Source organism: Stomoxys calcitrans, chromosome 5 (assembly GCF_963082655.1).
Source record: "Stomoxys calcitrans chromosome 5, idStoCalc2.1, whole genome shotgun sequence".
Taxonomy (NCBI): domain Eukaryota; kingdom Metazoa; phylum Arthropoda; class Insecta; order Diptera; family Muscidae; genus Stomoxys; species Stomoxys calcitrans.
Window position 1 is genome coordinate 120883554 of NC_081556.1, and position 25904 is coordinate 120909457.

The 25904-nt window shown below is 41.8% G+C and overlaps 1 protein-coding gene across 6 annotated transcripts in view; it reads right to left on the minus strand.

The window, feature by feature from the left end:
- Window positions 1-25904, minus strand: part of LOC106088392 (DNA-binding protein Ikaros) — a 122921-nt gene that overhangs the window by 47749 nt on the left and 49268 nt on the right. For all 6 annotated transcript variants that reach the window (XM_059370421.1, XM_059370418.1, XM_059370422.1 and 3 more), the window contains exon 2: window positions 12967-13059. In XM_059370421.1, coding sequence (XP_059226404.1) covers window positions 12967-12977 — 11 coding nt within the window. In that variant the 5' untranslated portion in view covers window positions 12978-13059. The remainder of the gene's footprint in view (window positions 1-12966; window positions 13060-25904) is intronic.

Consider the following 25904-nt stretch of genomic DNA (forward strand, 5'->3'; position numbering starts at 1 on the left):
CGTCCACTGCCGTGTTATCCTTGGCTTTTGGGTGTACTCTAAAGATCAAGAACTGGTCATATCGAAAAGGTTACCCGACCACTGCTGTGTGTATCAATCAGAGATCCTTGCAATTAAGGAAGTAGTGGAATGGCTAAGATGTAAAGTCATAACGACGATGGGTATAAATATCTACTCAGACAAGCAGGCAGCACGAGAAACCACCCTCGACTGTCGCAGATCTCTCAACGAGATGGCTGAACAGTTCAAAATTCGCCGGTTCTGGGTGCCGAACCACAATGAACGTGCTTGCGAGACTAGGAAATACCTTACATATTCCCGGGAAACTGAAATCTGTGGGTATGCCTCTAGCGACATGTAACCTAAGTTTTCAGGATCAGGCTCCAAGGGCAACGAATGATAGATGGTCACAAAGAGGGGGCTGTGAGCATTCCAAAACTATGCGGCCTCATCTAGACTTGAAAAGGTCATTGTGTCCGTTATGACAGGTCACTGTCTAAACGGAAAACATGCTGACAGACTGAAGGTTGCTAGTAACGAATTTTGCAGAAGCTGTAAGGACATCGAAGTAGAAGAGACTATAAAACAACTTCTGTGTGTGTCCCGCACTAGCAGTCGGAAGAAGTTTCACATTAGCGAATGTGAACGATTAGCGAATGTGAACGTTCCCAAACTTTTCAAATCGATCTGGATGGTTCAACGGTAGGAACTAGAAGGCATCTTCCTACCACTGTTCCTGTGGTATGACAATGGAGTAAGGGAGTCTGATGGCAGCCTGTCACTTAAACCTAACCTAACCTAACCTAGGTTCTCCTTTCTTTTAAAACCTGTCTGATTTAGCGGATGTGAACGTTCGCAAGATGTTGGGCTTTTTAAAGCGATCTGGATGGTTCAACGGTAGAAACTACACATACAGCATTATTTGATAATTGACTAGTTTTATTATGCTGCTACGACCTTATTTATAGCTAGAATATTGCAAGACATGCTTTTTATTTTTGGGACCATTTCAAACTTTCATTTAAGTCTAAAAGAGTCAAAAAATGCTCGTGGAAATTGTTTGCCAGTGTGGAATTTTTGAAATGTAGTAAAAAAAAATGGTCATATTGGCTGTAAGCTGGCGGGGAAGTTTGATATCGTAATGAGTCAAATCAGCATTTGAAACCTTTCTGTGGCATAGTACATTGTGAATACGTTATAAATTTTTTTAAGATCTTGCCTAGTTCATTCTATAAAGTCCTAAATCATGCAAATTGTTTCAGTAGATCAATAGTTATAGTCCCTTAAGGTTGGAGAAATGGAAAATACTCAACTTTGACACCTGTATTAAAGATATTGGCCAACATTTTCCATTTTCCTGCAAGTTTATGTCTTTCTCTACAAATGTCTAAAACATTTTTTAGCGCTCAGGTCAGGTAAAAAGTTGTGGACTTATTTCTAATTTGTTCACCGTTTGGCCCACTGTGCGTCGATAGGATACTTGGAATGAATGGAAGAGGTTTTGGATCGGATACCTGCAACAATACTTGAGATCGAGTGTGATGCACTGCAGCCAGCGGCACAATCTAGAGCGTAACACTGTTATTGTAATCTTGTAGTTCATGCTATGCGGATGGGTCAAAGGAAACATTTAGAAACCGGGGGCTGATATCTATTTCCGACTAGATGACTACAATATGGTTCTGCAAGCGGAAATCCGTGCAATGAAGGTATGCGTGAGGTGGTATGGTGTTAACGCGAGGACGTCTATTGTGAATATCTACTTCAAGCTGACCTATGCAAAATTTGTGCCGCAAATGATAACAGGTGTAGGGCATGGGGGAATCTGATGGAGCATTTTCTATGTCATTGCTCTCCCAGAAGGAAGAGAGATAGATCCATTGATAAGTATACCGATCGACTCAGAATCACTTTCTAATACGGTTGTGCCATGTCCGTCTGTCTGTTCGCCTTTCCATGTTAATTTGTATACAAACCGCAATTTTCGTCCGATCGTCTTAAAATTTGGTATAGGCATGTTATTTGGCCTAGAGGCAAAGCCTTTTGAAATTAGAAAAAATCGGTTTAGATTTGGATATAGCTCCCATATATATGTTCGTCCAATTTGGACTAATGTTGCAGTAATGTGGTCATTTGTTAACCGATTCTTTCGAAATTTGGCAGGACGAATTTTCTAATGACTCTTAATATTGTTAGTGAATTTCAGAGAAATCGATTCAAATTTAGATATAGCTGCCATATATGTATGTGGTGGGTAGCCAAGATACGACCCGGCCAAACTTAGCATGTCTTTACTAGTTTCGACTGTTGTTTCATCTGTCAATGCCGATACTTTAAATTGTCATCTTCAAGTGTCAAACTGGTCACTATTTTAAAAGGTTTTGATAGCAGACCAAAAAAAAACTAAAGAATATCAAGTAAATGCGCGCTAAGTTCGGCCGGGCCAAATCTTATTTACCCTCCACCATGGAACACATTTGTCAAGTTCTTTGAATAACTTTTTCAAATATATATGTCAAGCTATGTCAAGTTATCGACCGATATGGACCATACTTGTCATGGCTGTTAGAAGTCATGAAAAACACCACCTCCAAAATTTCAGGCAAATCGAGTAATAATTGCGCCCTCCAGAGGCTCAGAAAGTTAAATTGGGAGATCAGTTCATATGGCAGCATTATTAGGTTATCAACCGATTTAGACTATACTTAGCGCAGTTGTTGGTAGTCGTAGAAAAACAACATGGGCAAAATTTCAGTCAAATTGGATAAGAATTGCGCCCTCTAGAAGCTCAAGAAGTGAAAATCCGATCCAACTGTATCAAAACATGGACCGATTTGGCCCATTTATAATCCCAACCCACCTACACTAATAGTACTTTATAGGGTCCTAGATGCATATTTTGGTGTGTTACAAACGGAATTACGAAATTAGTATACCCCATCCTATGGTGAAGGGTATAAAAAGCCAGTAAGGTGGTCTTTCCTGTTGTAGAAATTATTGCTTGCCAGAAATAGGAACAGTTGTTACAAGCAACGCATAATACCTCACTGCAGGTTTAACAAATTTCAACCAAATACTTTGGACATGTTATCTCAAAATATTGTGTTTCTCAACCATTTTGGCTCAAACCATAAAACAGTAAATTTTTATTTCCCTAAAACGTTTGCCCCTCCACTTTAGTGTAACTACAAAAAACCCCAAAACTGGATCATCTCTGATGGTAATGCAAGGTAGAAAAAAATCCAAGAAGAAGATGAGGACATCTAGACTGTGATACTGCTATGTATCGTATGCATGCACTCGCTCGCTTACTCACCATAATTATGGGCATACATAATACTTTGAGAAACAAGAAAAAAAAAGCCATAACATTAACAACAAAACAAAAGACAAACTTGGGAACCCAAAGCAAAAACAAAAGGAAAAAAAACATAAAATGGCAAATAATTAATTAATAAATTCAACGTCAGAAATTAATGAGCTTGGTCGGCTGACTGGCTGGCTGTCTATGGTGACTCTTTTTTTCAGCATTTATTTTTGTTTCCAATTTGTTGTTGTTGTTGTTTTATTTTGTTTAACGATCCACCACAGCGCACCACGGCAATAAAAACAAAGCCAAAATCAACTTTAACACAAAGCGCATCTTAACGAAGTCATTAGGTCAAGTTTTTAAGGCCAACTAGGTCACTTTGCTTTGGTGGATGGTGGCGAATTGAAACAAACACCACCGCCACCAGCAGGGTATACAAAGCGAAACACACCACCCCACTCCACCACAGTGAATATGACTTGGTGGCCCCAAGCGGCTCATGTTAAAAAAAGAAAAACCAAAAAAGAAAACAGAAGAGGAACCCATACACACATGAATACAGCAACAACATATTCCCCAGCAATGAAAGCACGTCATCAACATCAGTGGCAGCAGCAGCAGCAGCAGCAACAACTAGCCCTTCAACACCCGCTGGGCACCCTAGGCCTATCATCATCACCCGCTAAAGGTTGCTGTTGTTGTATGTAAGAGTGTGTGCGTGTTGCTGGCATTCATGCTTGTGCTTCTGATACAATTCAGATAGTCAGACACATATACACTCACCCGAAATACACTTGCTCATCAAGCACACTGATTTACGCACATATAAACACGTGAGCCTGCACTCACCACCCATCATCATCACGAACCACACGAAACAACAGCAATAGCAGCAACAACACCAAAACATTGGGAACACTACCCAATTATTTTGTTCATAAAATTTTATGTGGCAGCCCTGAATTTTGTGTTCGACTTTTATATAATAAGAGTTTTTGCGAGTGTGTGTATGTGTGACCACACACACACACACATAGTGTGCTAAAAATGCAAAAGCTGTAAACAAAGTTGCCAGATGGTAAAATGCAAATTGACCTAACCGAAATGGGTCAACGGTTAACTATATGACCGCATTTCTGCAAACCAACGGGATGTGGGAGGAGTTATTGGGGAATTCAATATGAAAACGGTTAAAAATAGTTTAAGCAAAATATACTCACTAGTATACATTTATTTGTAAATTTATCAAAGCTACAGTTGGAATAAGATGAGTAATTATTTAAATACCCTAAACAATGCCCAAAAAACAGGATTTGAAGAGTAACATTCTTTAGTTTTAAGAAGAGATGCATTAACTCCAGGTGTTTTTAAAAACTTAGTGAGGTTTTATAATAAGAGTCTTTGCCCGTTTATGATCTAATGGTTTTAAAATTCTAAGCACACTCTCGTTTTAACATGCCTCCCCTTTACGAGTAAATAGGGTATCGGGCTTGTCTGGTCATCTGGCCTTCGACCCGTCGCCCTTAAATTTATTGAGCAGCTTGTTGCGAATGACCGTAAGACTTTAATAAATTAAAAGGCTCCCGTAATTAAGCTCGGAGCGTTGGGGCAACGACAAAGCAGTTGTCCAAAAGCATGTTCAATCTCCAAAAACCAGTAGTGACTTCCGGAACACCCCAGCAGCTGTCTCCAAAGACACTGCTTAAGAAATATTATTGACATTGTCCGACAGATCGCTAAACCAAAAAATCTTTTAGCTCTGGCTGTGTTAAAAGAGGGAAAACTCCCAGGAGGACCCGAAAGCCCCATGTGAGTGTGTATGGAATAGGCTTAAGATGTGCCCAGCTTGAAATGTAAAGCTTCTAAGGTGGAATCGTCTACGCCGCAAGTGCCCAGCACTTCGAAGAAGCTTAGAGTCACTGCTCAGTCAACTGCGTCTGAATGCGTAAGAAAACTAAGTTAGGATATTAATGCGCCTCAAGCCACTACCCATCGAGCAGATTGTCTGATATCAGAAAAATCTGAACACGTTCTGAAATCTTCCGACAAGATCTTACCAAATTCGTTCCGAATTCTATTCGACGTTCGGAGGGAATTTTTGTTCCGACAGTTCTGAAAGAATTTTGAATGATGTCTGAACGTCCTGTAGGAATTCTGAATTCGGTAGGAATTCTGAATTTTGAGCCGGATTTCTTTTGTCGTTTTTTTTACCGGTAGAAATGTTTGCCCGACGCCTTGGAAGGAACTATGAGCGATGTCTGAACTCGTTGTCGAATGTTTTTGTGTTTTTTTGTGTTTGCTTATTTGCATATTTTTTTTTTTTGTGAACCATTGAATTGCACCGTAGCACAGAGGTTAGCATGCTCGCCTATGACGCTGAGTGCCTGGGTTCGAATCCCGGCGAGAACATCAAAAAATCTTTTCAGTCGTGATTATTCCATGCAGTTGACATTAGTGAGGTACTATGCCATATAAGATAAGACTTGTCGGAAAGTACATCTGAATTCTATAAAATTTCATTCCAGAATTCGGTCAGAAATTAATAAGAAAAGTCGGAAAACCCTTCTGATTTCTTTTATATCCACCACCATAGGATGGAGGTATACTAATCTTGTTATTCGGTTTGTAATACCTCGAAATATCCATCTAAGACCATATAAAGTATTAATATTCTTGATCGTCTCAGCGTTCTGATTCGATCTAGCCATGTTCATCCGTCCGTCTGTCGAAATCACGATAGCGGTCGAACGCGTAAAGCTAGCCGCTTGAAATTTTGCACAGATACTTAATATCGGTTCAGATTTAGATATAACTACCATATAAACCGATCTCCCGATTTGACATCTTGAGCCCTTACAAGCCGCAATTTTTGTCAATTTACTGAAATTTCCCATGCGGTGATCTGTTATGACTTCCAACAACTGTGACAAATACGGTCCAAATCGGTCTATAACCTGATATAGCTCCTATGTAAACCAGTCTCTCGATCATCCTTGTTCGGTTCCTAGATGCTTTAATTTTTGCTGGTTTAACACAAATTTGGTATGTAGAATAATTATGCCCTTCAACTAAATTTATTTTCTATAAATTTTTAGTAGAATCCATTGTGGTGGATTCCCAAGATTCGTAGCCCTATGTGTCTCGTTATGATACCGAAAACTATACTGACCTTTCTTCGTACTTCCTTTCAGTAACAGCCTTGTCATTTCACGATCCGAATCTCCCCATAGGATTTTCTTCGTCCTACGTACCGATCATCGCCCACGCCCATAACTCAGACTGCGTCGCCCCGAAAGGCTTCGGGTTCATCAAGTTTTTTGTAAGCAATCCTTTGGCCTTCATTGCCAAATCGTCTGCTTTTTCATTCCCTCTTACTCCGCAGTGTGTCGGCATCCAAACGATGAGGATCGTACCATCCTCAAAGAAAGAGGCTGTTCGTAACCTCACCGTCTTGGTTGCTATTGCGCTGATTGCTAGTTTACTGTTCGTAAAGATGTTCACACTCGCCGGGATCTCGACCTGTACGACCGTATTATGATCAGGCAGTCGAAAAAAACTCAGTCCCTGGTTCTCAATGCAGACCTCCAGGCCCACACTGTCTTCTAGCATTGATCCACCTGTGTAGCATGATTTCCCATATGGTAATACCTGTGCCTCTGGCAGCAGTGTCGTGCACTCGGCATCAAGTGTTATCTCAGGTATCCGATAGGAAACTTCTTCTAATTTATCCGGGTTACTTATCACAGTGGATGCCTCAGACTTAATCAGAATGTTAATAGGTTGGATATCTAGAATCGCTATGCCTATGCCAAGACAACGTGTTCTCTGAACCTGTTGTATCAACCTTACGTTTAACTTTTCTTCATCGCAGTCCACCAATATACCGAAGAGTAAGTATCGATCTAATCCCGCTCCTGAGAGCCAGTGGACCATCCTTGATTACAGGCCCCATTTCGTAGACGGGTAATAAAACTAAATAGGAGAATATCAAACGAATCTTGTCAGGATGAACTCTTATCCTCCACAGACGATAATAGTACTACAACAAGAAAAAATGCCCTAAGTTCGGCCGGGCCGAGTCTTGTGTAACCACCATAATGGATTCGCTAAAAATCTGCCCCATTCAACTCACTTCGTATTTGAATTATTTTACAACAATCCAATTAATAATTAGTTGCGGCTATGTCAACATATTGACCGATTCGGATCATACTTGGCACGGACGCTGGAAGTCCTAGAAGAAGTGATTGTGTCACATTTCACCCAAATTAGATGCAAATTGAGGTTTCTAGGGGCTTAAGAAGTCAAATCCGGGAATCAAATCCAACAGAAGAACATTAAGAGAAGCAAAGAAGGAAGAGCCCGCACAGCATTTCTACCAGCTGGGAGAAGTTATGGGAACATTTAATGAACCTTGAGTCCCCTGGAGGGTCTATAGTGAACGCAAGGCGACCGAACTATCCAATGGACATCATTACAGAGCTAGACCATTAAAAACCAGAGGCAAGAAGAGAAAGAAGACAGCAGGGGGATGGAACTCCTTTTCGGGCCACTAATGGATATATATTGAAAGTGGCCGTGCCGCCGAACACTTAAAAAGACCAACTAAGAGAAAAGTTCTGGGAACATATGGGAGTCTTAAATCGGATACAAGTGGACTGAAATATGAAGTGGATTTTGTTACCATTTGTCTGAAAGAACCATTTTTAAAGGCATGTCGAAAAAAGTATCACCAATCAGTCAAGGGGGATACCGGTACTAAAGATACTCAGAAAGCAAAACCAAATGTTTTTTAATAAGACAAGGAGAGACTGAACACGAGAGAGGAGTACTCCTTTTAGGACCATTATAGGATGAGTCGCCAGCTAGGGAGGCCACCGTAACGCAGAGGTTGACATGTCCGCCTATGATGCTGAACGTCTGGGTTGGAATCCTAGCGAGAACATCAGAAAAAATTTTCAGCGGTGATTATCGTCTCTAAATGCTGGCGACATTTGTGAGGTACCATGCTATTCTAAAAAGTACGCCATTTAGCTTAGATTTGAATCGGACAGCACTCAGTGATATGTCAGAAGTTCACACTTAATGGAATGTTCATGGGCAAATTTGGGTTTGCAATTTGCATTTTTGGCAGCTTAAGCACAATATGAAGGAGGAGACCGTGCAGAATCCTGAGAAAGACCAAATGGGAGAGGTTCAGAGAATATATGTATGCAGAAAATGGGATCATCCGGAAAACCTATGTCGGAGGCAAGAAAACTGGAATCACTAACGGATCTTGTTACATAGTGTCTGGTCTTTTTGAAATCATGTCCAAAACGGGTACTGCCGCTTAAAACTAGCCATTCATTGCGGACATCGGAAATTAATTTACTTAGGAAACTAGGCGGAAGGCTTTCTAATACGACAGAAGGAGTGGATAGAATATGTCAGAGGGCTGTTAGTTATGTCATCAGGTAGATGAATTCCTGAGTAAAATGCTTTGTAAATTTGGGAGGCACTAGTGAGGCATCTAGGTTGAGCAAAGTGCTCTATAAGTCCTAGCACAACTTGATTCCTGAAGGTGCAGAAAGGGACTTACGCGGAGAGTACCTTGCAGATTATGGAACCACTGATGGAGACCCATTTTTCAGGCAGCCAGGAGGAGGTCTGCGATCCTAATAAACACAGAGGCTGCCTCTAGTGAAGAGCCATGGCTTTGTCGACGAGGATAAAGATAGAGTGGACGATTCAAACTTTCCAGTCATTTCATTTGGCCAGACGGGATGGAAACTTTTCGGCATTGCTGGATGAATGCCATAAAATTACTCTGCCATGGATATTCTAGGCAAGCATGATATGGTTCTGCTTAACAAATTCATGGAGATATGACAGGGTGTTCTTTATTTCCAAAGGAGAGAAAAAGAAGTAATAAGGCCGGGAATGAAATAAAAAGGCCGGGTATCAAGTAAAAAAGCTTTAGGTTCGGCCGGGCCGAACTTTTGATACCCACCACCTTTCGTCATAATCCGGTGGAACATTCCTTCGCTCGACGAAGGGTCTTATACAAAGCAGTTTCAAGACGGTAAAACAGAAAATTGCTTTATATGGCAGCTATATCTAAATATAGATCTCCATCATATTCGAAACCGACAAGGCTAACTGTGAGCTTAACACGGGCTGGAACTTTAAGTGTTCATCGTTATCACGAGAAGCTTAGCAGAAAGCTACCGGGCATATCCACAGGTTGCGGATAGTGGAAAGATTCGTACTTATGCGAAGAAGCTGCAAATGCGGCCACGGGCAGTCAGCGATTTCGAGAGGAGAGTCTCAGTGAGGGATCAGGTGGCACCGACTCTTACTTAAGCTGAAGAACAACAAGGCAGCAGAAGCCGACGGGTTACCCGCAGAACTATTTACGACCTGAGGCGGCACGCTGATAAGACGTACCAACTTGTCTGCGCGATCAAGCTAGAAGAACGCATACCCGATGATTGGAACTTCAGTATACAATGTCCCGTACACAAAAAGATGACAAAACGGTATATGCCAACTACAGGGGAATAAGTCTCTCCCTATCATATACAAGATACTCTCGAGAGTACTGTGTGAAAGATTAAAACTTAAAGTTAATGAGATAATTGGACCCTATCAATAAGGCGTTAGACTTGGTAAATCCACCATAGACCAGATATTCACACTGCTCCAAATCCAGGAAAAGACCCGAGGAGGACAAATCAATATCTACCATCTCTTTGTTGACTACAAGGCCGCTTTCGATAGTCCTGCAAAACTAATAAAACTCTGCAGGATGATACTTGCTGATACACGTTCCTCAGTTAGAATAGGAAAAAATCTCTCCGAACCATTCCATACCAAACGAGTTATCAGACAAGGAGACAGCCTATCGTATGATTTGTTTAATATCCTACCGTAGAAGATTATACGAGAAGCAGGTTTGAATAGGCATGACACACTACCTACAAGAGGACATATGCTACTCGTCTATACCCATGTCATCGATAGGTTGGTCACCAGTAGAAGCAATTGCAGCTTTTGAATGTACCGAAAGAGAATCAACGAAAGTGGGTTTGGCAGTTAATGGAGATAGGACAAACCCGAGTAGATAAAAAAGGGGGAAAGTTGAGAACTACAACTTTGAAATAGTCTGCAACTTTATCTACCTCGGCACCGCCGAAACAAATGACACCAGTTTTGAAATTAACGAAGGATAATATTGGCTAAGAGATGCTACTTTGGACAAAGCAAGCAGATGAGGAGCAAAGTCACTTCTCAACGGACGAAAATTTCAATAAACAGGACACTGATACTATCCATGCTGTTTGGCTTCGAAAGCGGTGCTTGGAGTGTTAAAGAAAAAAATCCTTCGTAAATATATTAACCAGTCTGTGTTAATGGAAAATATAGGCGTCGCATGAGCCACAGTGCTTGGAGTGTTCAAAAGAAAAATCCTTCGTAAAATATATGGACCAGTCTGCGTTAACAGAGAATATATTCGTCGCATGAACCACAAGCTGTATGAGGTGCATGGCGACGATAACATAGTCAAACGCATCAAAATACAACAGTTGCTTTGGCTAGGTCATGTTGTCAGAATGGATGAAGAAAACTTTTGAAGGCGATCGTAATACGCAAAAGGGGAAGCCAAAACCCCGATGTAGTGACCAAGTGGAGAGCGACATCCCGAAACTGGCTGTTTGAGATTGGAGAAGATGCGCAGAAGATCGAAGCGCTTGGACATCTATATTAAGTTCAGCTAATGGAATAAATTTTCTGTTAGGGCCAATTAATGTAAGTAAAGATCGACATCAATAGGAAGTATTTGTGTGCAGCTGTGACTAGATCGAAAGCTATAGTGCTGGCGACAGGCAAACGGACATGCTGGTATACGAAGAGACAAACTGACGGACAGACAAACTGACAGACAAACAAACTGATGGACAAACAGACAGACTGATGGACAGGGATATAGATAGACTGAGTGACGGGCATACATCAATAGCTCGACGAAACTGTCTCCGAGTGTGGCTACAGAACCATCTCAAGGGATGATCCCCTTTGATACGCTTACAAGCAACAAAGAGTTAGCAAAGTGCAGATATTGTCTGAGAAAATGGATAAAGTCTTTAATTGAACCGGCCCCTCCGCGATTTAATACCATGTGCCAGTTCTGCGGGTATAGGGGATGGGGTGTGGGTGTGTGTTTTTCAGATCAGGCTTAATATGTATTTCGAAGATTTCAAACCTCCAGCGAATAAAAAACGAACATACAGAGATACAGACGGACAAACAGACAGACGGATAGACATTAGAGTATCCCAAAAAGAAAAAACACATTTTTTTAAACGCATATCCTTCGTTTTGTTTCCTTTTGATCCCAATAAGCAAACTACGAAATACTATGGCCACGTTCATAGTTAGATGAGGTACTTTCTAAGGAAGCATGAAATACGTAAGCAAACAAAGCACATTTTTTTTAAACGCATACCCTCCATTTTACTATCCTTTTGATCCCAATAAGCAAACTACGAAATACTATGGCTATCGGAAAACAATAACCCGTGCCGACAAAACGTTCAAAGTTAGATGTGGTACTTTCTAAGGAAGCATAAAATACGTAAGCAAAGAACAAATTTATATGGAACTTATGATTGAAACATCAACTGTATCGTCTGCGACTACTGTGACTGTACGGTTCGATTCAGAACTTCTTGCTGATTCGGATCAACCATGCACGCGAATCCTTTCTGTGCCGGTTGTACATCTTCCATTTTTTTGTAATCAAGATAGAGATCACATTTGTTTCCTAATCATCACGAAATAACCTTTTTAGCCCAAAGACAAGCGTAACGAATTTTGAAAAAAAAAATCGGTTCAGATTTAGATATCGCTGCCATATTTGCACGAAATTTGCTATGGAATAGAATGGTAGCGTTCAGCCTATCCTTAGTTCTCCTACAGAAGATCCCTACTCTGGTAAATCTGGCCACATTTTCTTGGACAATTCTAACGTAGGCCGTGAGTGACATGCATAAATAATTTGTAATCAAGATGGAGATCACATTTGTTTACTAATCATCACGTAATAACCTTTTTAGCCCAAAGACAAGAGTAACGAATTTTGAAAAAAAATCGGTTCAGATTTACATATCGCTCCCATATTTGCACGAAATTTGCTATGGAATGGCATGGAAGCGTTCAGCCTATCCTTAGTTCTCCTACAGAAGATCCCTAATCTGGCAAATCTGGCCACATTTTCTTGGACAATTCTAACGTAGGCCGTGAGTGACATGCATAAATATATGGGATTTATTTAAACCCCAATTGCTGGCCACATCAACAAGATTGCCTTCCCTCAAAAAATAATGCTAGGTATGGTTTGCAGGTTTCAGCACTAAAAATAGGGTTCACTTGTGTAAAAAGTATTTATTTACACACACTCACACAAACACCGACTCATACGCCAAAGAAAAAGAACTTGAGCAAAATAGTCCTAATTTACTTACTAACACAAGCATAAGACTTTGGCAAACACACACACACACACAGAGGGAGAATTGTAACCTTTCTGATGCATATGTGTGTGCCTGTCTACGAATATGAGTTTCACATATGCCCAGTATAGAAGTGGGACAACAGATTCTTAAATGACTTACCCTGCCTGCATACGATGCGATACTCTTACACGGTGACACTATTCGCGTCGGCCGTTGTTGACGCCCGTCGTTGTGCGGCCCCCACTATTAGAACTAGAAAAAAAGAAACAAAAACAAAGACACATAAATACACACACACACACAGATACAGACACTAACAAGCTGTTTATAAAAATAATAAAAGTGGGTATTTCTAAAGAGCTATATTTTAAAGTTTCCATGCGGTTTCCACACTAGCACTTGCTTTGCTGTAACTATCGGAATCCAACACCTCCCCCTACCCCCTGTAATGGGTCTCATCCTCCTGCTCCACCGCATGCTCCTTAGTACCCAGCCAGCGGTTGCTTTGGTGTGCGCGAATCATGGAAATATAAATAACCTACCAAGCGTTGATAAGAGGGAGTGCAATTTAACCAAGGAAAATTCTGTTTAGATTAGAAATTTTGTTCTATTTAAAACTCCTGTGGTTGGTTTTCCTATACACCCATTGCCACAATTACAACGTTCATCTTGGCTTGCTTAACTGATTCATAGATTATGGAATGTTGTAAATATATTTTTAGTAAAATTTTCTATAATGTAAGTTAAGAAAACAAGTTTCTAGGGCAAGGCAATGAGACTACGAAAGGGGAGCCTTCAAAGTACAAGAATGAGGTTATGTTCAAGAAAGGGTAAAGAAGTTGTCTAGAGTCCGGCTTTCCCTATTGAAAGATCATGAATCGCAAAGACTCATTAAACCAAGCCGAGCTCAATGATTCTAATATTCTGTACAAACTGGAATGTGGATCGAATGGCAGGAACCAGGCCTGTAACTGAAGTCAGCCAACCACAACTAAACACCAGTATTATGCAATGGAAATGAAAATACTTCAACAAGAATCAAGTGTGCGGCTCATAGACGATCATAAGGAAAGACCTCGAAGTATAAAAATAAGGTTTTGCAGGCGAAAGAGTAAAGAGGTTCTCTAAATTCAGGTTTCTGCTATCTTAAGACCCTGAATCGGAGCGAAGCATTATAAATCAAGTTAAGACATGGACCACGCTTATCTCAGAGATACCGAAATGCTCCACAAACTGGTATGTGGACTGTAGTTAAAGTCAGCTAGCTCCAACTCAATGACCCTGCTTTAAAATGCAGACCGTTTGTTTGGCGTCTATTGAGAAGGACCTTTGCGAAAATGGCATATATATGAATTTGAAGCAAGGTCTACATGGACCGCCCTGCAATAATTCCTTTAGCCCAATTTTTGGAAGACGAAACTCTCAAAATAATGCCGGCGAGTCTATCACTGTTATAGAGACGGAATACAAGTTGAGGGTAAAACAGACTTGGGAAATAGCATAGACCAAGGTTTATGTAAATCACCGACTTCCAGAGCACTTTAATGAACGACTTGTGGCAGAATCTTTAACATGGTTGATATCGAACACCGCTCTGAGGACAATCAATGTATGGACTGCTAGTAAATTATCCGTAAACAACTGGTACATGTCTATTAGGGCCAGATGGAGAACCATAATGGTTTGCAAGCAGCCAACAAATTTCTGTATGTCCCAAGGATAATGTGACAGTGGACATGCGATCTCGCAAGTCGTTGAGGTAGAAAGGTCTGAATTGTGAAACTGATTATTCAACGAGCACTTTTCTATCTGCTAAAGATGTAGCGCTGGTACAGGCGGCGCAAACGTCCTTATACTAGGGAAATACTTCTTCCTTGACGGCTTGAACGATGTTTTTCTTGAAAAGCAGAATTGGTCTGGAAACATCTAACATCGGTACATACAAATAGGTCAAGATTGGATAAGGGAATCTGGAAGAGACCGGGGAAGAGGCCGGGGAGGGGCCACGGAAGAGGCTAGGGAAGAGTCCAGGGAAAGGGCCGGGGAAGGGCCACTGAAGAGGCTAGGGAAGAGGCTAGGGAAGAGGCCAGGGAAATGGACGGCACAGAAGGTCGGGGAAAGGGGAAGGGAAGGGACCGAGGAGAGGTCTAAGAATTGGGAATCCTCGCTCTGTAGATTATTTCGGAGTAGATTCGCCTGCCCTTTCACCCAGTGGGAAAAGTAGTAAGGTCTGCTTAAATCAGGCCTGATAACAGCGCTTCATAGCCTTCTAATAGAAGGGCTGCATTTCTTCTAAAATTATGCTTCCAAGAGTACTAACTTGCAATATCTAAAGTTTGAAATGGGATGCCTCCACCATCTTTATGTATTTCTTCAGAAGTAAGGACAGTAATTATGTCCTTATTAAGGCCATGTATTTACCGTGAAGAATAAGTAATAACCTAGCAATGTTACTCAATGTTAAAAAGATATAAGCATGGAATTCGAAGACTAGGCCTCTCGGAAGCAAAACAAGGAATAATATCAGGCCTCGAAGTCACCGCCTTTACCCGCTGAGAACTTTTAAGATAGTTCGGGTGCGCTTAAGGCTATGTCATAAGGCAGCGAGGCTGTGGGTACCACTGTAGGAAACTGGAACTACCCATTCACACAATACCCCTAGTAAGTCAGCGCTTAAAGCTGCTGCATCGGGTTAAAGGCACCCCGCCCTTATATGGACATTCTCGATTCTGGAGATAATATCGAGGCAGACATTCACGTTAGTCAGGCTGCACTGAAGGCTCTGGCATGAGTCCATGCGAGTTTGGGACACACGGATACATGATATACCGAAGGATAGGGGTTGGAGGACATTTTGATTATAGCCTAGAGGGAAGTCGTAGCGATCTTGAAGGGTCTATAGATGGTTTCGGGGCAGTTGGTACTAGCCGGTGAGACTGGGCTGCTTGTATCATCGGGCGCTAACTATTGGCATCACACAGGCTGGCACTTTAAGCTCTATTCTGTGTGGTGTTCTTCTTTATGACGAGAAGCTAGCTAGGAGCTACCAGGCGCATCCACAGGTGGATAGTGGATGGTGCAATGCTCCATATGGAGTAGCTGCAACAGGATTGCCTCCTCTACATGCAAATGTGGCTACAACAACACAACAATAACGTTAGTTCGTTTGCAATGAAGGCTTTAGCTTCAGGCCGTGTAAGGTCGTGCTAAAGACTCCCCGACTTTCTATGGAACCAATATACGGACAGGCCACGGTTGGATGAGGGCAACGGGTACGGGGACTTTATTAAAGTTTAGCGCAAAGGTTAGCATGTCCGCCTATGACGCTGAACGCCTGGGTTTGAATCCTGGCGAGAACATCAGAAAAAATTTCAGCGATGGTCATACCAGCCTGTGCTGACGACATTTGTGAGGTACCTGGCCAGTTAAAAACTTCTCTCCAAAGAGGTGTCGCACTGCGGCACGCCGTTCGGACTCAAGAGGGCCCTTATCATTGAGCTTAAATTTGAAGTTTGCCCCTGTTCCTCAATAGAATTTTCATGGGCAATTTACATTTGCATGAGGATTTGGACATGATTTCGAGGGTGTTAGACTTCTTGTTCATGCTGAAGGCTCTGGTGTGAGCTCATGCTAAGTCGGGTTCAAGAAACTCTGCCCTTAAATCGACATTCGATATACGAACAGGTTGAATGAGGGTTGGCCCATTCGAGGTCTAGGTGAAAACTCTCCGCGCTATCCTGAGCATATGAGCAGTCTTTCAGGCGGAGTTCTTAGTGTTCTAAAGGGCTCTGTAGATTATTGAAGGCCAGGGTTGGGGTAGGGCCACCCATCGTTTCGTAAAAACCACGGTAAGGTATACAGATATTTCCAGGTTAGTTGAGGGTACTATAGCAAGGGTTTTGCTTGAATTCTTCGGAGTAAGGGTTTTCTTTCATGCGGGAGAGTTAGCGATGTTGAAAACTTTGTACATTATTTCGGGGCAGATGTTTCTTCCCGATTCGACATTTCGACAATTACGATAGTTCGACTGCACTGAAGGCTCTGGCGACATTCGACATACAGATTAGGATTGAGGACAGCTCAGGACAGGGAAGTATTGGTTATTTTTAGGAGTTGGGACAGCCTTTCAAAGGAGATATTGCTTATATAAAAGATCGGAGATGGTTTCGAGGATATGGGCTTGACTATCACGCTAGCGAAGCTGCGATAAAGGCTATGGCATCAGCCCACGCGAGGTCAAGCTGAAGAAATTCTGCTATTCTATCGACCCTCTTTATGCGAACGGGTCCAGGTTGGAACTGCTCTCTTCCATTATTGAATCATTAGAAGTTAATTTAGTCTTTTAAGTGGAGGTCTTTGGGATTTCAAAGACTCTGAAGGGGATTGCAAAGCAGAAGGCTCTGCCATCAAGCCAGGCGAAGTGGGTTTGAGGACATGGAGGAATTAAGAAATGGGGAGTGAAACGCCTATCTCTCATGCAAACACGTATGTGCCTTCGCCGGATCTCAGGGCAAAAATCTCAGAAGACCTTACAGAGGTGCGTTCCCAATATCCCCCAGATCGCAGAAGACTCGCCTCCTCAGAATAGAGAACCTGCGTTACTGCAGACCTGGACATGAATAAAGCAAGTGCTCGATAGTCTCCTCCTCATCGTCATCAAGACAACTGCTGCAGAATTTATTGTGTGGTATTCCCATGCGCGCCGCCATGCAGCCTATAACACATTGTCCGGTTATGACACCTTTTAAAGTACTCAGCGACCTCCTGTCGAATGCCAGAAACTACTTCGTCCTCCTCCGGTCGATGACAAGCCAGAGTGCCCTAGAGGTCCGGAAACTATCCGCCGAGTCCCACCGTGCCACCGACATCGCTCTGGGCATCTCATCTAAAGGGTGATTTTTTTGAGGTTAGGATTTTCATGCATTAGTATTTGACAGATCACGTGGGATTTCAGACATGGTGTCAAAGAGAAAGATGCTCAGTATGCTTTGACATTTCATCATGAATAGACTTACTAAAGAGCAACGCTTGCAAATCATTTTCAGTGAATCATTTTCAGTGAAATCATTTTCAGTGAATCGACAAATTTTGTTCAGCGATGAGGCTCATTTCTGGTTGAATGGCTACGTAAATAAGCAAAATTGCCGCATTTGGAGTGAAGAGCAACCAGAAGCCGTTCAAGAACTGCCCATGCATCCCGAAAAATGCACTGTTTGGTGTGGTTTGTACGCTGGTGGAATCATTGGACCGTATTTTTTCAAAGATGCTGTTGGACGCAACGTTACGGTGAATGAACACATTTCGAACCGAACACTGATTTTGGTAATAAAATTCAATGATTTGCAAGCGTTGCTCGTTAGTAAGTCTATTCATGATGAAATGTCAAAGCATACTGAGCATCTTTCTCTTTGACACCATGTCTGAAATCCCACGTGATCTGTCAAATACTAATGCATGAAAATCCTAACCTCAAAAAAATCACCCTTTACTATGTTCAGTAGCTCAACAAATAGCACGCAGGCAAGACTGGTTCGCCCGGCACAAACGAACCCCTCCTGGCGCATTGAACCACCCCCCCCCCCCCCCCTTCCCAGGAATACCTTCGATGTCCGGGAACCCATTTCAGCGTCACTTCGTGGAGTCGGAGCCTATCGGGCAAGGGTAAGGGGACTTCATCAAATGTTTAAGGGTCAGTGTAGACTTTCATGCGGAGTTTTTCGCCTTCTGAAAAGCTTTGTAAACTAGTTGGGGAGATGTGTGACTGAATATCGCGATATATGTATATATGTACGTGGTTATAGGCGAGATGCGAGATTACGACTGGGCGCTAGGAGCATCTTTTCATAATGAGAAAGGCTATACGCATTTGTTGCATCCCGACATATGAAAGGGTGAAGTAAATTGGGGCAGCTTGGGGCCTGGACAAGGATGATACCTGGACAGAGACACATACTCTGCCACTGCTCGTATTATGCCACAAGTAGGTCCACATTCCTTGCAAGTAACACCATAGGAACTTATTGACTTCAACTTGGCAAAATTGAAATAATCACGGTTCCTTCTTATTCTCTGCCGTGGACACTAATTTTCCTATCTTTAACATTTTACCATCGCCTAAATACAGTATGTAACCACTGGCCAGACCCTGGCATTAAAATCGTCCTCAGAAGTTTCTGAATACAATCAATAGAACCTCACATTGAAAAGATGTACAGGTGATGTAGGATTCCTCTGCAAAACAAGCAAGAAAACCCGGTAGAAGATAAAAAGGTTGTGCTCAGGAAAGGTTTAGGTTGAACAGGTAGCCAATTGATCTCCTGGTTGTACAGGAGATCAATTGTTAAGGAAAATCCCAAAACAGCACTGGATAGCATTAATCTTCCACTTCAGACCGTGGTGAAGAGCTATTGTATTATATACTTTTCACCTAATGGGTTGTTCTTGGTAACAGGTAATCTGAGACCCTCCTTAGCCTACCTCCTGCATCCATGGCGTTATGGATCTTAATGCAGACCAGTCTCTGTACCTCTCGAAGTTTCTTGGTCCTTGGTGCTTATCTCCACACCCTGTCACCATACCAGTGCTCCATATGTCATCACCGGTCTCACAATGGCCTTTTACATCAAGTCTATCATCTTCGAGCTCCCCCCTTCCTACCGAACATCCTTCACCACCTTTCCTCTGTATTTCTTTTTCAGGACAGTTTGGAATCGAGGACTTGGACTAGGTGTTTCACCTACCTTGATAACTGCAGAGTGGTCCCGTCCAAAGACGGGAGTCTGAAATCCGGTATCTTATAGCTCCGAGTGAAGAGTACCAACCCTGTTTTCCCGGGGTTGGTCCTCAGCCCGGTGCTCAGGATATTGGTAGCATATTTTTCAGTTGGATGAGATAGCAGTATTCTTACAGACAGCAGGAGCCGATGGATTACTAGATGAACTATAGAGTGGTAAGGCTTATGTATCAGATTAACTGCACAATCTGTCCAACGAAGTTTATATACGCCAATTAAATCTCATCATACTATTTAAAGTGCACATTATTCCGCAGTTTAAGGGAATTGGATTTTTTTTCTACGTGTACAACATCCCACATTCTTATAGAATGCATTAACCAATCAACACATCTCAATTCCCCTCAAAATAAATTTAAAATGGAATTCCCATAGCAAAAAAAAGTCCCATGCCATCAACCACAGCACATTGTAGCTCGGCAACCTGTCACCGCCAGAGCATTTAAATCATAACGTTCCACATATAACTTAGCCTGCTGCCCCATATGGATTAAAAATTCGACTAATCATGCGTCATGTTCCCATTTCACATAAAAGCACATTTCCACACACACGCACACACACACACACACATCACCTTCACAACACCCATATAGGGAGAGAGTAAGAGAATGTAATGAGGCAAAGAGCCCAAAAGCATTGCTCATATGTGGGAAAAGTAGCACCCATTATTGAGGAAAATAGCAGCAACTACAACGACTATAGCAAGCAAGCAAAATTGCATGAAATTCATCCTTAATTTCAACACACTTTGGATTTAGGTAACAATGTTAAGCGGTCATTTCACCATGACCTGTTTTCTTTGATGCCGCGTTGCTGCCACTGCTGCTGCTGTTCGGTCATACGCATACCTCTGCCACCAACAAAATTGGAATGAATGAGAGCTGAATAAGTGGGTAAAACCAAAAAACAACAAACAGTGATGAAAGAGAAGAAAAAGAGCAGACAAAGAGGATGGATGGCATGGTAGCAGTAGCAGAAAAACGCCATAATTGCCCAAACAGACACGAGACACTACTAAAAAGAAAACACACGAGGAATGGCAACATCATCATCATCATCGGCCATAATAAGAACTTATTTTGCAACAACGACAACGACAACTACTTATGTTGATGTTCACTGAAAACTTAAGAAACTTGTCGCAAATATAGATGGACAGGGAAAAGCCAACCAGATTAGTTGGCCAACCCAGAACTACACATACCAACATCCCACAATCGGCCTAAAAATACCATAACAGAGAAAACGAATGAGTGGCAATCAGTGTTGCCAGTGTTGCAATATAAACAAGTGCTTTTGATGTAGCAACAGAAACAAATAAGACATACGACTTTACAAAAACAAGTAAAAGCGTGCTAAGTTCGGACGGGCCGAATTTTGGGAACCCACCACCATGGATTCTGCTAAACTATGGGAGCTATATCTGGTTATAGACCGATTTGGACCATACTTGGCACAGTTTTTGAGAGTCATAACAGAACACTATGCGCAAAATTTCAGCCAAATCGGATGAAAATTGAGGCTTCCAGGGGCTCAAGAAGTCAAATTGGGAGATCGGTTTATATGGGAGCTATATCAGGTAACAGACCGATTTAGACCGTACTTGGCACAGCTGTTGAAAGTTAAAACTGAACACTGTGTGCAAATTTTCAGACAAATCGGATGAAAATTGAGGCTTCCAGGAGCTCAAGAAGTCAAATCAGGAGATCGGTTTATATATCAGCTATATCAGGTTATAGGCCAATTTGGACTGAACGCGACACTGTTGTTGAGAGTCATAACAGAATACTATGTGCAAAATTTCACCCATGAAAATTGAGACTTCCAGTGGCTCAAGGAGTCAAATCGGGAGATCGGTTTATATGGGAGCTATATCAGGTAATAGACCGATTTGGACCAAACGCAACACTGTTGTTAAGAGTCATAACAGATTACTACGTGACGTGCAAAATTTCAGCCAAATCGGGCAAAAATTGCGGCTTCTATGGGGCTCAAGAAATCAAATCGGGAGATCGGTTTATATGGGAGCTATATCCAAATCTGAACCGATATCGGCCATTTAAAATTCCCAACGACCTACATCGATATTAGGTATCTGTGCTAAATTTCAAGCGGCTAGCTTTACGCGTTCGACCTCTATCGTGATTTCGACAGACGGAAGGACTAATTTTTAACTTTTAACTGAATTATCAGATAGGGATACATTTTGTGGCAAAATTGTTGCAAATTTTGTCGAAAATTGCAAAATACAAGGTCGTATCGCCCAAAATTTCAACAAATAAAAATTAAAACTCGTATATTCCCAAAACCAGTGAGGATATTGTCGACCTCAAGCAGACTTTTTTGTAGAGTCGGACCACAAACGAAGATTTGACAGCGCCAACAAATTTTCGAAATACCGCGGTGACCAAATTTAGGAGCCTGCCAAAAGATGGCCGGGCAACCTAGAGCCTTGTTGCACAACGTCTCGGTGCGCCTCGGCTATAACCACTCCAAATTTCAAAGTGACGCAGTCACGCAGCATATTCTATAACAGTTTTTTGGATTTTCTCCCACTGTGCGATCTCCCGATTTAAGGTCTAAGGACCATAGAATGCGCTTTTTTCATCTGATCTTGTTAAATTTTGTAACAGTGAATTATCTTAGAACCCTCGACATTTGTATCGAATATGGTTTAGATCGGACAATATTTTGATATAGCCCCCATAGATCGGACAATATTTTGATATAGACCCCATATAGACATATCTCCTGATTTAAGATTTAAGGCCCTAGACCATATTCGATGCAGATATAGATCGGTCCTAAGACAACTCACTGGGCTAAATTTCATCGAAATCGAGTAATAAATGCGGCTTCATTTATTACACGATTATATGGGAGCTATATCAGGTAATAGACAGATTTGGACCAAACGCAACACTGTTGTTGAGAGTCATAACAGATTACTACGTGACGTGCAAAATTTCAGCCAAATCGGGCAAAAATTGCGGCTTCTATGGGGCTCAAGAAATCAAATCGGGAGATCGGTTTATATGGGAGCTATATCCAAATCTGAACCGATATCGGCCATTTAAAATTCCCAACGACCTACATCGATATTAGGTATCTGTGCTAAATTTCAAGCGGCTAGGTTTACGCGTTCGACCTCTATCGTGATTTCGACAGACGGAAGGACTAATTTTTAACTTTTAACTGAATTATCAGATAGGGATACATTTTGTGGCAAAATTGTTGCAAATTTTGTTGAAAATTGCAAAATACAAGGTCGAATCGTCCAAAATTTCAACAAATAAAAATTAAAACTCGTATATCCCCAAAACCAGTGAGGATATTGTAGACCTCAAGCAGACTTTTTTGTAGAGTCGGACCACAAGCGAAGATTTGACAGCGCAAACAAATTTTCGAAATACCGCGGTGACCAAATTTAGGAGCCTGCCAAAAGATGGCCGGACAACCTAGAGCCTTGTTGCACAACGTCTCGCTGCGCCTCGGCTATAACCACTCCAAATTTCAAAGTGACGCAGTCACGCAGCATATTCTATAACAGTTTTTTGGATTTTCTCCCACTGTGCGATCTCCCGATTTAAGGTCTAAGGACCATAGAATGCGCTTTTTTCATCTGATCTTGTTAAATTTTGGAACAGTGAATTATCTTAGAACCCTCGACATTTGTATCGCATATGGTTTAGATCGGACAATATTTTGATATAGCCCCCATAGATCGGACAATATTTTGATAAAGACCCCATATAGACATATCTCCTGATTTAAGATTTAAGGCCCTAGACCATATTCGATGCAGATATAGATCGGTCCTAAGACAACTCACTGGGCTAAATTTCATCGAAATCGAGTAATAAATGCGGCTTCATTTATTACACGATTGCGCTGAAATTTGGCACAGTGAGCTGTCTTCGAACCTATCTAAATCTGCACTGAATATGGTCTAGATCGGACAATAAATTGATATAGCCCCCATCTCACTCTTCAGTTTGTTCGCTTTTATTTATTTTATGTTTTTTCCTTTATTTCAATTAAAAAAAAAAAACAAATTAATTCTTTCTCTGTAAACGGCAACACTTATGACAACAAAAAAGTGATGAAGCAATCTGCAAAAATGAAATCAGGAGCCACAATAAGGTGCTGCAGCACATGCCATGATGCCACCACACAACACGAAGAGCTTTCCATTTCCCAAACATTCAAACATACACGCACACACACACCCTAACCCACACCCCCACTCCCACCACCAACCTTCAAACATCATGATCTACACCAACAACCGACAACATGTGCTACGTTGTGGACCCATTGTAAATGCGCAACGCGCCCAACTACGTCACTCAAATAACGGCCTATCAGATACCAGAATGTATGTAAGTGTGTGTATGAAGATGTTTGGGGGAAAAAAAAGAAATTGAAACACAAACGCGGCAAAACAGAGGCCGCCAAAACAGCAACAACAGAAAAAGTAAACCACTTTCCACGGTATGACATACTTTGTCGCGTGTGACTGCTGCTGCCGCTTCTGTGTGTTGCCCGTCTGTCAGTTAGTCAGTCACATACAGCCTAGCCTGCTTTCTTTGTGTTTTCATTGCTCCCAAACATAGAAAGTGGAACAGGAATTTCCAATTTTCCCCCCTTTTTTCTCTGCCTTGTACTCTTTTTCTCTCTCTCTCTCTCTCTCTCTCTTCACATATAACTTTACCATACTCTCTTCCACTGACATATCAATGCCAGAGCGCGCACAAGTGCCAAAACAACAACAATAACCATAAGACAGAGCGAATTACACCAGCAACATCAATTAATAGAAGTGGAAACATAAGAACCAACAGACAGAGGGAAAACAGACGGATGCATGAATGGTTGGATCAACGAACCGACTGAACGTCAACGTTACGCCACGATGATTTCATGCTGCTGCAGATTTATGTTGTTTCTGTTGCCGTCATCGATATGTGCTGCTGCTGCTATTGTTGTTGGTGTTGTTGTGGTTGCTTATGTTTTATTTTTGCCTTATTGCGAAACTACACTTGCCTCAACCAGCTAGTCTTGTGCCATAGGGTAGGCTTACTTTTTTTATAGAAAACAGCAAGCATTTTTAAAATATTTGTACAAATTTAATGATTTAAAAATTTTAATTAGGGCAACGGTTGGTATGGCATATACAGCCAGGACCACTAACATTATGTCACTCGATTCGTTCGCCAACTCATCAAAATCAGCTGCTTCTGTAGAGGGAAAACAGCTGATTTCAATGAATTGGTCGTACACGGGTATCTATTGATATGGGTCGTATTGAGTGTGGGTGTTGGAGATTGTGAATGTGCTTTACATGTCAAATTTCAGACAAATCTGGGCATAAATTTAAAAAGGAGGTCCCTTATCATTGAGCTTAAAGATGAATCGGACAGCACTCATTGATTTGTGAGAAGTTTGCCCCAGTTCCTTAATGGAATGTTCATGGGCAAATTTGCATTAGCAATAGGTTAGATAAGGTTAGGTTGAAAAGAGGGTGCAGATATTAATCCGCCCCATTCCACTATGGACATACACCTAAACCAGTACTCGGCTTGTTGTGCGCTCTAAAAACTAAAAAGAATCCTCGCAAAAGAAAATCTGCAATTCCCTGCTACTTACAAAATCTTTTATTGTTTTCCATACCACTCGCCCATGTTGGTTCATGTCTGATATCGTGTCCCCACCTAAGTACCGCTGTCTGTTAGCCGCGAATGCCGGGCAATGACATAGAAAATGCTCCAACGTTTCATCATCTTCCCCACATACCCTACACATACTATGAGTTCCCACACCGATTTTGCATAAATGAGCTCGTTGTCCTATGTGTCCCGTTATGACACCCATAGCTGTACCGACCTCCTTCTTACTTTCTTTCAGTAATAGCCTCGTCCTCTTACGATACGGATCACCCCATAGGATTTTCGCCGTCCTACCGACTGTTTCGCTGCTCCACAGGGTTGCATGCCATGGGACACACAATTTATCCACCTTTTCCTTAGCATATGGTTTATCCAATCTCTAAGGACCCGGTCCACCCGGTACTGATCTAAGGATTGGATCATTGTGTCGGTCCGCACATTCTTAAAAGCCCCCTCAATTCAATACATACCACCAGGGTGTAGGTTTTGGCTTTAAGGGATTCTTCTATATCTTTGCAAAACCTCGTGCAGGGCAGTCTGCACCGACCTTCTCTTGACATAGGCAAGCTATTTGTGTTTGACCAGTACGCTGGACGTCCTGCTCTTTATCATGGCATCCACAATGCGTTCCA